This window comes from Meles meles, chromosome 1, assembly GCF_922984935.1.
Source record: "Meles meles chromosome 1, mMelMel3.1 paternal haplotype, whole genome shotgun sequence".
Lineage (NCBI taxonomy): Eukaryota > Metazoa > Chordata > Mammalia > Carnivora > Mustelidae > Meles > Meles meles.
The window spans coordinates 64869965-64885355 of record NC_060066.1 but is presented as its reverse complement, the minus strand read 5'-3'; the positions used below and the strand labels follow the sequence as shown (position 1 = coordinate 64885355).

Genomic DNA, 15391 nt, shown 5'->3' with positions numbered 1-15391 from the left:
AATATGCAAGAGACAACAAGACAACAAGAGGTGCAGATGTGTACTGTTGGTGAGAATGCAAATTGGTGCTGCCACTGTGGAAAACAGTATGAAGGTTCTTCAAAAGATTCAAAATAGAATTACCATATGACCCAGTAATTCCACTACTGGTTGTTTATCCAAAGAATACGAAAACACTAATTTGAAAAGATACATACATCCCTATGTTTACTGTAGTGTTATTTATAATAGCAAAAATATGAAAGCAACCCAAGGGTCCATCAATAGAAGAATGGATAGATAAGATGTAATGTATATATACATATATACAATGTAATATCAGGCATAAAAAATAACAAAATCTTGCCATTTGCAAAAACATGGGTGGATCTAGGGGATATGATGCCAAGTGAAATAAGTCAGTCAGAGAAAGACAAGTACCATTTGTTTTCACTTATGTAGAATTTAAGAAACAAACCAAATAAAGGAAAAAAAATAGACTTAAATATAGAAAACAAATTGGTGGCCACCAGAGGAGTGGGAGGGATGGACAAAATAGTTGAAGGGGGTTAAATTGTACCTATGATGAGCACTGAGTAATATGTAGAATTGTTGTATCACTATGTTATACACCTGGAACTAATATAACACTATATGTTATTTATAGTGGAGTTAAAAAAAAAAGCAGAATATAATCAAATGTGATAAGGTGGTCAGAGCAGTTGAATTCACTGTGAGTTAGCCAGTAGGAGAGTAGGAGTAGGCTACTTGGAGAGAGTAGGTCTGTTTACTATAACTGCTTTTAATAAGATAGCTTTTTGCTGATTGAAAATACTAAGCTAATCTGTGATCTTTGGTTGAATTTTTGACCAGAAATGCTATTCTTATTAAATTTAAGCATACTTGCTTAAGAATCTCAACCTCTAGAGACTCTAGCCTTAAGAGGGCAAAGGAATATGTGTTTATATATTTTTAAAGAATAATTAAGATTTACATTGTTTAGCGTTGACACTTTAAATTATTAGTTTACCATGTACTTAAAATATTTTCAAGAAATATTTTCCTTGCTTTTGGTGGGCATTTCAAATTTCTTTTGCTATGTACTGACATTTGTGATGCATTGTATATAGTGTTAAGAACTGCTTTCTTCATTGAAATCCTTTCATAAAAATTTATGTTTATTTGGCTTAATCAAATATAAGCAATATATTCAAGGAAATATTTACTATTTTAATCTATTTCAAGTAATAGATTACATTCAGTAATTTCTATAGCTATAATATTTTTAAAAAGGCATAGATAGCTTTAATCATTCTGAAAAATAGAAAAAGCAGGGTCCCATTTTTTGACCTGTAAAATACTCATTTCCTAACTCCTTTGACCCTGTTTGCAGCTCTTTATATTGTTTTGTTCATCAGCTATTTCTCACTGAAATTTCTGCTGCCAGCTAGTGTTAAATAGGCTGCATATCAAACGATTTATCCTCTCTGCGCTCCACTTTCCAACAGCAGTGGCATCTATCATTTTATTTAATTTCCCAGTAAACAACAAGGGAGTTATTTCTGATTCTCTTCAGCTCTCAACGTTTGATCATACTCACCTCTAAATTCTATTTCGCATTTTTAAAAATATTTTATTTATTTGACAGAGAGAAATCACAGCTAGGCAGAGAGGCAGGCAGATAGAGAGGAGGAAGCAGGCTCCCTGCTGAGCAGAGAGCCCGATGCGGGGCTCGATCCCAGGACCCTGGGATCATGACCTGAGCCGAAGGCAGAGGCTTTAACCCACTGAGCCACCCAGGCGCCCCTCTATTTCGCATTTTTCATTTGCAGTGTCCAAACCCTCTCCTTCCTGTTGTTACAGTGGTCAGTCTCTTTGTCCTCATTCTTATCTGTTGAATCTATAATAGGACAAATCTCCAAGCCAAATTCTGCTTTATTACATAAATGAGATTAATAACATTGAACTAATAATCCAACTTTTTAAATATTCTATCTATAAAATAAACTTCGGAGGTTGAAAATTTGTCTCATCAAGTCTCCGTTCTGTTACTCTGCCCATATAGACAACCGAGGATTTATTTTTACCCAACTTGCCCATTCTTGCACTTCTGTTTACCATTTTCCCCCCAGATATATCACACATGTAGAAGTGGTTTTAATATAGTCCACATCCTTAAATAATTGTATCTAGCAAGTGTACATAATTCTGTGGTTTAACTGTGCTGCCTATGAACTCATTTGATACAGTAGGTTTATAATTCCCATCATCACTGTTTTACATTTGGAGAAAGTGAAATTCACAAAATAAGTAACACTTCAGATGCAGGCCAAAAGTGATCCTGAGGCTATAAATATGTTTATAATTTTTTTTAAATTCTAAAACATGCTTTTATTTCAGTTTGCTTTTAAAAACAAATATAGGTTTAAAATCTAACAATATTGCTGTTAACTTTAATTGTTATACTTCAAGTGATATTAAATTGGGATAAGTGAATGTGTCTTTCTAGTAATTTCAAGACAATAATTTGATTGCATGATTTCACAGCAGAAAACCATTATAGTGCTTTGATTTCCTGACTATGGAGACATAAATACAGAAAGAATTCAGATTATTTGCTGTTATACAAATACTGATTACCATAATGTATCTGGAACATTTTCATGGGGGTTAAGAAATCAGTATTAAGATATCCAAGTACATTCTGTACCTTTTTATCACTTGGATAAATCCATCAAATATATCCTAATCATATTTCACATGTTGCCTTTGGTATTATATTTGTATACTAATTAATATTACATTGTACTTATTGTTATACCATATATGCATTGTGTTGTATTTATATAATATTTTGGAGAATTGTAAAGACTCAGAAGACCAGGTCTGAATTTTTAAGAAATTATTCAGAACTCTCGTAATACTAAAAACTGTAAGGAAACATAGTTTAAGTCAAGCCTATGTTTCTCACATCAGGTTATTTTTAAAATGCATTTTTTCTTATTATAAGACAAGTATATATTTATCATAAGTTTGCAGAGACATAGAAACACAAAAAGAAGAAACTAAAACTACCTGTAGTCTATGTTCAGATAAAACCACCAAATTATGGTTTTACTGTTGTTTTTCCCAACAAATAAAGCAGATCTGCCACACAGTGGGTCTTAATAAATATGAGAAAATTAATAAATGAGTAATTAGTGTATGAATGATGGATTGTAGTTAAACTCTAACAATTGGTTCGTCTTTTTCCTTTTTGTAATCCAAGTGCCCCACTTAAGCCTTGATTGTTAAAGTGTCTACTTCAAAGATGGCTATTTCCAATAAACACACTGTTAGCCACAGTAGACTAGATAAAGGTCCCAGCCACCTCCCCTGGCTGAAGATTTTTTTTTTTTTTTAGAGATCTTGTTTGATTTCAATTATTGACGATTTGGGCCACTTGTTTTTTCTCTCCCCAAGCTTTTAATTCCCATTCTTATTTTCTAAACTGACCATTTTTTAAATTGATTTATTTTTTAAATTTTAAAGAGTGAGCCCACTAAACCCTAGGCTTTCACCCTCAACTCCAATAAAAGCAGAAACCCAGCATTGTGATTGCTAGCACTCTCTCTTTCACTCTCTCTCTACCTGTGATTTCACTGTGTGACCCCCAGGTGTGCTGTATACTTTACAGGTCTTACTAACAATAAACTTTTTTAAAAAGATTTTATTTATTTATTTGAGAGAGAGAGAGTGATAGAGAGCATGAGAGCAGAGAAAGTCAGAGGAAGAAGCAGACTCCCTGTGGAGCTGGGAGCCCAATGCAGGACTCGATCCTGGGACTCTGGGATCATGACCTGAGCCAAAGGCAGTTGCTTAACCAACTGAGCCCCCTGGTGCCCCTAAACAATAAACTTTTAATTTTTCAAAGTCTCCTGATGGCTATTGCTGAAGGGCATCTTGTAATCATAAGAACCACAACATTGGTTATTGAGAGGCTGAGACCAGCACAAAATATTGATATACACCCATATGAATTTTTTTTAATTTTTAAAAAATATTTTATTTATTTATTTGAGAGAGATCACAAGTAGGCAGAGAGGCAGGCAGAGAGAGAGGAAGGGAATCAGGCTCCCTGCTGAGCAGAGAGCCTGATACGGGGCTTGATCCCAGGACCCTGAGATCATAACCTGAGCAAAGGCAGAAGCTTAACCCACTGAGCCACCCAGCCACCCCCCATATGAATTTTTAAAACAAAACTAAGATCCTAGAGTAGACATTGCTTTTAACCTTTTTTCCCACTTACTGAGATATCTCTAGCAATTACACAATTCCGTATTCTATTACCTTTCAAATTATTAAATGATTTAAGTAGTTTAAGTATCATTTTAAGACCCACATCATATGAAAATCTATGAAAAGAGGTCACTTTAACATTTTTTGAATTAACACACCATGCCTGTCATTGATACTGCCCTGCTTCCAATCTCTACTGGATCCCTACAAGTTCAGACAGTTCCACAATCAGAGGCAATCCATCCTTCCACCATCGTTTCTTGACTTTATTCCCTGACCTCACACCAGTTTCCTCCTAAGAAATTATTTACCATTTCCCAGCAACTCTGAGCTTTTTCAGTGTGAGAGCCTTACCACACACTTTTCCTTCTGTCACGAATGCTAGTCTCAGCTCCTCCTTCCTGAGAATACACTCGCAGCCTTCCAAATCCAAATCTAAGATTTCACTCCTGGATCCTTTGTCACAGTGACCTTCAGGAGTCAGCACAAATTACATAGAGTAAGTCATCTAATAGAAATGGAGAGACCTCAAATTTTGAGTCAGTTCAGAAAGAGAAAAGGAAAATTTTGATTTGCAGAGGCAGTCAAAACTCTAGATAAAATTATTTCCCTGTTGTCCCATGAATAAGAATAAGTCTTCTGAGTCAGTACATTCTTTTCTTCTTCTTAGGAAACAGTGGCATTTAATTCTTCTCTTCTGAGACCCCGTGTGATTGGAGAATGGATTGGTCGAGAAGAGAATGATGCTGATCCACTGGCTGCTGAAATGCTACAGCCCCCAGTTCCAAGAAGTAAAAATGAACAATGGGAAAATGAAGATAATAGCTCTAGCCCCGCAGGAAGGTGAGATGAAATGCCTTCTTAGATTCTGAGTATTGTTGATTGTTAAAAGCTAATGGGAAAATAAATCCAAGGATGTGATTTTGATAAAATAACTTAGCAATTTTATATAGAAAATTATGTTGGGTTCCACATATGTTGAACATTAATTTCTCTGTTTTAAAATTAAAATTTTGCGGATTTGCTTTCAGATTTTGGTCTTAATTTTTTCTTTTTATCTAAGAAAATCACCATCTCTTTGCTACTAAAACCAACTAGAGAAATAATTTCAAAGACATAGGCTGTCATTCAAGACCCACTATAATACTGGGCAGGGAGTGGCTGACTATTAAGAACTGGAGATGAAGGGCTTCTCATGTACTAGAGAGATGTAACTGATCAATAAGAAGAAAACTATTAAATGTATTATAGACCACATGAAGCAGAGTTAATGGTGAATATGAGAGAAAACCTTGGTTTAGAACCATTTACATTTAGAATTGGTAACTATGATTGAACATTATTCTTTTCATATTCTATAATTATGATTTGTGAATTTGAAAGCCCATATTTCACTTAGTCTTATGATGCTCAAAACAGTGAGTGGTAGGAGATTTTGATAGAAGTGAAGCAGTTTTGAAATGTCCAGATCATATTTATTAGAAAAAAGTATATTCAGGATTTGTTTGTTTGTTTGTTTTGTAATACCAACTGCACTGAGTAAAATCCCAAAATGAAAACTTCCACAAGAAGTTGGAGTGAAAAAGCATATGGAAGCATGACTTACACAAGCCTGAGAAAATGGATTTAAATGCTCGTGAAGTGAATGTGAGAGCGCCACAACTTTCTTTGGGCGCTACTAGCTGACCACCACAGAAAACTTCTTCCTATGCATAGCATAGCCACAGTAACTTTGTATTTCCTACATTAAATTTAGCAGCAACCAGTAACTATTCTTTCTCAAGGAGAAAATTGTATTTTCTACAATGTAATAGCTTTCAGGGGTTTTTTTACTTTGACTTATCACTTGGCTAGAAGGAAGGAAATTCAGAATACTCATTAATGTGCTTCAGGCATATAGAGAATTGATTCTATTTCCATGAGAAATAACTTTTAAATTATTTAAATAGTTGAAGTGTCCTGTGTAAGGAGAAGAAAACCATTTTAAAAAATCCATTTACCTTCTTTTGTGAAATGCCAGATCAATTTCACCTGTCAATGAGGGTAATTTTATTTTTAATACCAGACTTATGAAACCCACTAGACCTTTATCTTTAGTCATTGCCAGATCTTTAATGTAAAGTAGAGAAATGTCAACTTTCATTTTGCTTTCATTTAGTCATAATAATAATCGGAGCTATTTATTGCAAATGTTAGTGCTTCTATTTTCTTCCTGGCTTCAGTGATCTCTGATTCCCTCCTGAATACCCAATAAAGGGGAATATTTCCTTCAGTGTAAGTCAAATCCCTTTCCCAGAAAACTCAACCTATGAAGATCTCTCTCAAGTATTTGTTATGAAAAATTTTTGTTAGTGTTACTGTTCTCTATCTTTAAATCATGAATTGAGGTATTCTCTATGAAATGAAGACAGGTGAAATCCCACTCCGATGCCCCATCAAAACAGAAAGAATGCAGACATACCTGAACTTAGTTTAAAGAATAGCAATAAACTATGGGTTAGAAACTGTATGTCTCCCATCTTCTAATACCAAACAGGATTCCAAATTTATAACAGGAACTCACATAGCAATAGATTTGATTTGGATGAATAAAAATGAATTGGGAGAAATTTTTTAATGACTTTAGAGGTTATAACTCGAGCACTAGCTTTTGCCTTTAAATAGTAATGAACTTGTAGTATAACAGTCTTAAACATTAACAGGCTAAGTGGTATTCCAGGCTTCAGAAGGCGAATTAATTTTCAAGGTGACTTCTTCCATTTTTCTCTCCCCTACTGGGCCTGGAACATTGTCATTACCAATAGACATCTGTTATATGAGTGAAGGAGGCACATAGAAGGCTGTGAGTAGACATCTGCTAAATAAAGCTTATTTATAAGAAGGGTTGTTTATAGTCTATCCTAACTTTTTGCCCTTTCCTATCACAGTTCTTCCTGTTGTTAATTGCTCAAGTCTTATTTGAATGGCTGTTATTAACAACACTCCGTCTTTAGTACAGAGCCAACTTTTCTCCTGAGGTCCTGCATAGGGAACATTGTATAAAGAGGGTCAACAATTTTAGAACATAAAGCTGTCAACTGAAGGGTTAAGTGCTGGTTAAAAAGAAAGCAGTTATGAGGGCAATATGGAGAAACTAATAGGATAAGACAAGAGTGACTGACATGGGGTCCCTGACCACTCTGTAGTCTCTGGATGGACCCAAGAGGTCTGTGGATCTCTTGAAATTAAATTATGTGGACAAGGTTCTGTGCACATGGGCATTTTCCCAACACATTCTTCTTAGATTTTCCATAAGGTTCTATTAAGTAAGTTTAAGAAAGAAATTAAAGGATCTAAGCAAGAAAAAGAATGGGGATTTATAAAAGAGAGAGGTGAATACATTGGGGAATGATTGAAGGCTTTCCAATACTATCAATTGGCATGAATTGCAATGGCTTATCTAGCCATTTACTGGGAATGGAAAATCTATGTGTTTATTGCACATTTAGAGATATTAAAAATAATCATACATTGATAATGTAAATGTAAATAAAAATGTGTAATAGATCTATATAATTCTGTTTCAAGCTATATTTTTCTATTTCAAGCCATCTTAATTAAAGTTTCCAAAGCTGGGTAATGGAATTCCTAAAAATATAGCTAAATTGTAATGTGAATTTGTAAATAGGCTTATCAAGCCTTGAAAGCCTGAGGAAGCTTCTCTGAGCTTAACCACTTTATTAAAGCAAGAATAATATCAATAAATATTATAGATCTGGTGAATTGACTTTATTTGTTAAGTGAGCATTGTTACTAGATGGTAAATATGCCATAAAATGAATAGAAAATCTTATAATTTAGAAATATGTATTAAATATTAAAATAAAAGCTAAATTCACTTTCCATTAAGAAGTGTTTCTTTTCATTAAAGCTCCTGATTGCTTCTCATGTATCTGTTAACAGAGCCTAGAAATGTTCCCCTTCTTTTAGAGCTTCCTCAATTGGCAGGAAGAGACAAATAATAAAGAAGTAATTGTGCAAATATATACCATAAATTCAAGTAGTGATTTATGGCAAGATGGAAAATAAACCAGAATAAGAAGGAAGAAAATTAGTAAAGGGCACTATTTTACCTAAGAAGTCCACGAACAAAGAACCTTAATATTGTCAGATTTTGGCTGTTCTGGACATGATAGAAAATAAGTAATACATTTCAGAGACTGAATTAAGCTTAGTATTTTAGGGATATTTAACTTGTTAATTTTAAGGAGGGAGAATATTGATTAATCAAAAATTAATCTTCAAAGGAATAAAAAAACAGAGGCCTTAAAAATATCTAAAACATGCAAAGAATGTACCTTATGACTCACACATTTGTTTTTTAGAGCCAAAAAAAAGTATGTAACTAAATCATGCATTTATTTCAGAAGGTTGATGAGGTCATTTTGATATGTTCAAAATTTGTTCTTTCTCATTTATTCATTTATTTCTTTAGGAAATACATATCCTAATTAAAGTTATTTTATGAAACACATTGCTAGTTACCTATGGACTTACAGATTCATAGGTGGTTTCTTATGAGACCAGCAACATTTTGAACTTACTGTCTAGGACTCATGGCCTAACACTATCTTCATGACCAAACCATGTATTTTAATGAGATTCAGGGAAACACTTACTGCAACCTTTATGAAATTATCTTGCTCATTGTTGGCTTTTGAATAGGAGTTATGCATCTATAATATACCATTTCTTCCTTATGTTCAATATTCTAATCTACATAGTTTCCCTTTTTCTCTTTCCCTACTAATATATTTTCCCTCAATTTTCATATCTGTCAAGTTTGAAGACTCATATACATATTCTTAAATTAATTCTTACTTTATTTAGTGTGTTTAAAAATGGGGTTCAGGAAGAAAAACTGAATTTGTACTAGACACTAGGTGAGACCAATATGAAAAAGAGCATCCTAGATTCAAAGTATGTACTTTCAAATGGGGAGAATGACAAGGAAATATGTCTTTTTTTCTGTAGTACAGCACCCATAATCCCTAGTATACGAAAAGCGCTTAATAAATGTCTGCTCAATTAATTATAAAAACATCACATCTAGACATGTGAAAAAAAAAGAGCTTTTATGCATAAACCAAAATGCAACAATTCAGTGTGAAACTCTTTATGATCTCCCTTCAACAACCTGGGCCTTATTGCAAGGAGAGTTCTTTAATTTTGGACTAGAGTCGAGAGGAAGGGCACAGATTCTACCTGTTAGGCTGCAGTGGTGAACTAAACAAGCATAGGAGATGGATTAAGAGAGGAGAAATCCAGTTTTCCACCAAAAAATGCACCTGGGATCAGATAAAATTAATACTTACCAACCTATATTCAGAAACAAGAATGTGAAACAAAATACAGCAGGGTCAGATACCCAGGGAAGAGTGGGGTCAAGAGGAGAGAAGCAATGGTCAGAATGTAGATCATCAGGAGGAGGAGGAAGGTTCTACCTGGAGAGATAAGCTGAGGGAGGGGAGTGGCCACATTAAACCATCCTTTTCCATCTAATCTGTTTTACAATTTATCTTTTTGAATCAAGGTAAAATGACGTCCTAGATTGTATAATTACTACATTGAAGTATTAACTGCTTTTCTTTTTCATAAGGCACCTAACCTCTCCCCATCCCACTCACAATTTGTCTGCAGTAAGTGCATTTCTTCCCTGAGGCAGGGTGCTATTTTCTCTCTAATGTTGTAGTTTTCACTTCTACAATCTATAGGTTATGGAGTTGGAATAGAAGAAGGTGTCATCCTTGCTCTCCTTTCCTGCTTGCAGACCTTGCTGTCTCCTTTCCCCCTAAAAAAAGTATTTTGTTGTGAATTTCGTGTTTTATCCATGGCAATCTTCCACCACTTCTTGTGGCAATAATTTGTCAATTCCCAGGTCATTCCCTTTTTCCTAAATATGCAAGCATCTGGCTCAACTGTCACTTTCCCCTGCACCCTTCCTATCTTGATGAAGTTAATAACCACATTAATGATTCTTCCGCACACCTAGCCTCTTCTTCTTTTGCCTACTCTTTACTACTGATCTTGAATTCCACCCTACTTCGCCTATTCCCTCTGTTATATCTAGGCCTCATTATTATTAACTGCAAACCCTAGTGTCAATTTCTATGTATTTCACTCTTTGATTACACCTTCTTTCTAGTTCATTCCCTCTGGTACCCAGCTTTAACTAAGACCCAAATACACTGGTTCTAATGAGTTTTTCTTGTCAGTCATGTAGTTTTTATTTTTGACTCATTATTTTGATCTACTTATTGAATATATCCTGGTTTCCTTACCTCTTTTGTCCTTTGTTTTCCTTGTGTGGTAAAACTACCTTATTTAAATCTAACTCTTTGTCTATTCTGTGGCTGAACTGGCATAGACTTCTTCATGTGGAGAACACATGGCTACACTGACTGGTATTATTGTGAATTCATGACCACCAAGAAATCATTGGTCCTGCCCAAAGACACTCTGCGTTCACCTAGTCTGTTCACATGTCCATGCTCCTCAATGATGATTGCATGCCTTTTCTTATCTCCTCAAACCTCCAGCACTTTTCCTTAATCTTCATGTTCAACTGATGACCCTTATAGGACTATAATTGTCATAGTCACTCTGGAACACAGTCTGGAATTTTTATATAAAACTAACCATGCAAATACCACATGACCCAACAGTTGTACTAACCATGGAAATACCATATGACCCAACAGTTGTACTCTTGGGCACTTTTCTCAAATAAATGAAAACTTATGTTCGCACAAAAACATGTATATGAATGTTCATAGCAAGTCAGTCATAATAGCCAAAAAATTTAATCCAGGAGTCCTTCAAATTTGAATGGTTAGATAAACTGAAGTATATCCATGCCATGGGATACTACATAGGAAAGAAAAGGAATGGACTATTGATACATGTAACAGCATGAATGAATCTCCAGGGATTTAAATTGCCTGAAAAAAGCTAGTCTTAAAATTGTATGATCCCATTTATATAATATTCTTTTTTAAAAGGTTTTCTTATTTATTTGACAGAGAGAGACACTGCAAGAGAGGTAACACAAGCAGAGGCAGTGGGAGAGGGAGTAGCAGGCTTCCCACTGAGCAGGGAGCCCGATGTGGGGCTCAATCCCAGGACCCTGGGATCATGACCTTAGCTGAAGGCAGACGCTTAATGACTGAGCCACCAAGGTGTTCCTATATTATTCTTGAAATGATACATTTAAAAGAATGGCGAATGGACTAGTGGTTGCCAAGAATTAGAGACAGAGAAGAAGGCATACTGAAGAAAGCAGGAGTGGTTAGAAAAGAGTCTTGTGGTGTTTGAAATGGTCTGTATCTTGATTCTAATGGTTGGTATATGATACACAAACCTACACAAGTACTAAAGTTATCTAGAACTAAATACACACAGTTAAAATGGGAAATCTGAATAAGATTGAAGAATCATATCATTGTCAGGATCCTGGTTATAATATTGTACTCTAGTTTTATAAGATAATGTTATTGATGGAAACAGTGTAAAGAAAGAGTGCATAGGATCTCTCTGTATCATTTCTTAGAACTACATGTAAGTCTGTAATTATTTCAAAGCCAAAAAAATCAATTAAAAATGTTAGTGAACTGTTGAAAACACCTTAAAATTTTGACAGTCAATCTCCCCCAACAATCTTTCAGCAACGAACATTAGTATCTGTTGATGATTCTTGCCTGAAGAGTTAAGCTATGTTGGTGGTTGCAAAATGGTGGTTTTCTGAATCTGTCATTTCTTCTACATTTATTAATCAACATTAGTGTGGAAAAATAAAAGCTTTTTTTTTTCCATCCCTATTCCCCCTGACCTTCTCTAACATATTCAGCCTAATCTGGAGGTGAACCAGGGAGATGGGGCTGATTGATCTTTGCCCACTGATGACATGCAATGTCATTTTGCTCTTTCCATTCTCTTCTTTGACAGTGTTGAACCTGGTACTTCTATTAAGACAGCTTGAAATGTTCTGATCTGTGCCCTGAAATTTATCTGGTTGGTTCTTTATTTTGTTTTTTGTCAAGCATCCTCAGCAGTTTGGCCTGGAGACAGTGGGGACAATGCATTTAACCTATTTGCCTTATGGGTCTTTACCTTTAAAAAGTGTTGTCTTTCCATCCTGCTTGGGGAAGACTTCCTCTACATATCATGTGTTTTTCTTTTTTGGGGTGACATTTGGCATTTCCTTTCTTTGGACAATAACAGGAAAAGAAATTGGATTACAGAGAAGAGAAGAACTTAAGGACAGTTTTTGAAACTCTATGTGTTTGTTGTTTGGACTTGTAAGTTGTCAGGTCAGACACTGTCTTGAGAAGTTGAAGGAGAGGGAACCATGAAAGGCAGCATTTACCCAAAGGATCCCAGCTTTATCACAAAGAAACTCTTCCAAATTTACAAAGACTCTCTAGACTGGAAGAAACTGAGAAACGTTTAATTGCCAGTTCTGGATCCATCCTTTCTTTTACCTCATCCTACCCCCAAGATCTAGGCAGCATGATAGGACAATGAGGAAATTTACTTTAATCATAGAAATTAAAATTTTTTGTTGTGTGGGTGGCTCAGTTGTTAAATGGCAGGCTCTTGATTTCAGCTCAGGTCATGATCGTTGAGTTCTGGATGGAGCCCCGTGTCATGCTCCTTGCTTAGTGGGGAATGTGCTTGAGGATTCTCTCTCTGCCTGTCCCCCCACTCATGCTCTCTCTGTCTCTCAAATAAATAAATCTTTAAAAAAAAAAAAGAAATTAAAATTTTCATTTAAAACAATCTTGTCTGTGGTGCCTGGGTGGCTCAGTTGGTTAAGTGTCTGCCTTTGACTCAAGTCATGATCTTGGTGTCCCAGGATAAACCGCAAAATTTGGCTCCCTGCTAAGCAGGAAGTCTGCTTCTCATTCTCCCTCTGCCCCTCCACCCTGCTTGTGTTCTGTCTCTCTCTCTTTCTCTCAAATAATTAAACTTTTGAAAAAATGATCTTGTCATAGTATGTGAAAATAGTTATCCCATTACATTTGTTTGTAAGTCAAGGAATTTCATATAAAAATTTGGAGTTTCTACCTCCTCTTTAAAAAAATCAGAAAAGGGACACCTGGGTGGCTCAGTGGGTTAAGCCTCTGCCTTCGGCTCAGGTCATGATCTCAGGTCCTGGGATCGAGTCCCGCATCGGGCTCTCTGCTCGGCGGGGAGCCTGCTTCCCTCTCTCTCTCTCTGCCTGCCTCTCTATCTACCTGTGATCTCTCTCTGTCAAATAAATAAATAAAATCTTAAAAAAAATCAGAAAAATTCTTTAACAGTGGGCTTTCATTATGACTTGGTGACAATTGGTAGGAGCTGATTAGCACCCCCTCCCTTAAGTGGGGCAGAGTTTCAGTTTGTCATATTTCTTACCTATACTCACTTGTGAGATGGTTTATGAGGTACCAAAGGATGTCTAGGAAAGAAGACCATCTGTATTTCCCTTATCCTTAGGGAAGATATTACTAATATGACTGTAATTTCACATAGTGAAATTAATCAAATGAAAATTTGGTTGCAGATTATTTTATTTATCAGAGCTAATAATAGAGTTGTCATCACTGAAAACTAACATTTAAATATTTCTTCAGCTTAAAGGTGGAGCCCAAGACTAAAGGATTAAAACAGCAGCAACAGCAACATAAGAAACTTCTGGCAGCAATGCTCTCTCAAGATTCTTTTGAGTCTCTCCACAGTCCTACCCCATCTGTAACAGAAGAAGATATTGATAATGAAGATGATGCAATGGAATTGCTGGGTAATTTTAAAAATTAATAATTTCTCTTTTTCTTCTTCTCTGGCATTGTAAAAATGTGTAGTGATTAAGAGTTTTTAAAGTTTTTGAATAGTTTTGTCTTAGGGGAAAGAAATCATTTAACACATACTTTATACGTTAGCCTTTCACGAAGTTGCATGTAAGAACTAAGTTGAAATCACCTAAGCATGTGAAGTGTTTATTAGACTGTATTTTGTGCTTTGTATATGCAGCACTTTACCTTCTGACTCCTTACTCAGCCTTTATTCCATGTGCAATTGTGATAAAAATTCAAGTCTGTCTGCTTTATTCTCTGATTATGTTTGCCTTGATCACATCTTTTGTCTATAAAATATATTCAAAATACGTATTCCAGCCCTCACCCCAAGATGTTCCCCTATTGTTTCAAGGATGTTTTAGAAAAATACAGTAAAATTTAGAGCAGCAGTTAGTAAATTAGTGTTTTATGTCTTCCATAAGTTAGAGGAGAGTTTGCAAGATTTCAGTGTTTTCATAGGCTTGTTACTTCCATGAAAAACCTTATTAGTGTTGTATATGTAGGGAACCCTTTATATCTTAAGTGAAGTAAATGTGTGTTTTTATTTAACCATAAATCTTTGGATAGTAGTTGTTTTTTTAAATTGAATTTTCCTTTTATTCTAAATCATTAAAACAATTTCCAAATACTTTGTAATCATGTACTAAAGGGAATAAATAATGTAATCATATGAAAGCTGCAAATAAGTTTAACATAGAATAAGGAGTCCCAGAAAATAAATAATGTAATCATTTGAGAGCTGCAAATAAGTTTAACATAGAATAAGGAGTCCTAGAAATATATAGAAATTTAAACTTTTTTTTCCTAAACCAGCTTCCTGGGTTTAAGTTTATGGAAATAAAATATTATCATGATAAAAAATGGTATAGGTCTTCTTGCATAGACCTACAAAGATGTTATTTACTCAGTGATGTTTCCTGATGTTTTAATACTGCATTCATTCCAGCATTGAGGAGACTGTCAATGGCATTTCACTTCCTGAGGTTATCTTTTTTTTTTTTTTTTAAAGAACAACGAAGTCTGGGTGTTTTTTGTTTTGTTTTGTTTTGTTTTTAAGGAATCTCATCTCTCCACCTCTAAATCATTAATGTGGGAGATGTGCCTGATGTTGTGGTATCCTCATTCAGCTTCAACTCAGCCAATGTTTACTAAGCACTTACCATGTGCTCAGTCCTAGGGACATAAAAAATAAAATAATCGTAGATCCTGTTTACAGGAACTGTGCATTTCTAATGTTTGAAATAAAAATGTAAATACAT

The 15391-nt window shown here is 35.0% G+C and overlaps 1 protein-coding gene across 1 annotated transcript in view; it reads left to right on the top strand.

The window, feature by feature from the left end:
• LOC123932792 (uncharacterized protein C8orf34-like) overlaps nt 1-14600 on the top strand; it is a 176556-nt gene extending 161956 nt beyond the window's left edge. Inside the window, 2 exon segments of the mRNA XM_045991451.1 lie at nt 4928-5100; nt 13911-14600. Of these exon segments, the coding sequence (XP_045847407.1) occupies nt 4928-5100; nt 13911-14094 (357 nt within the window). The 3' untranslated portion in view covers nt 14095-14600.
• Nucleotides 14601-15391: the final 791 nt, after the last annotated feature.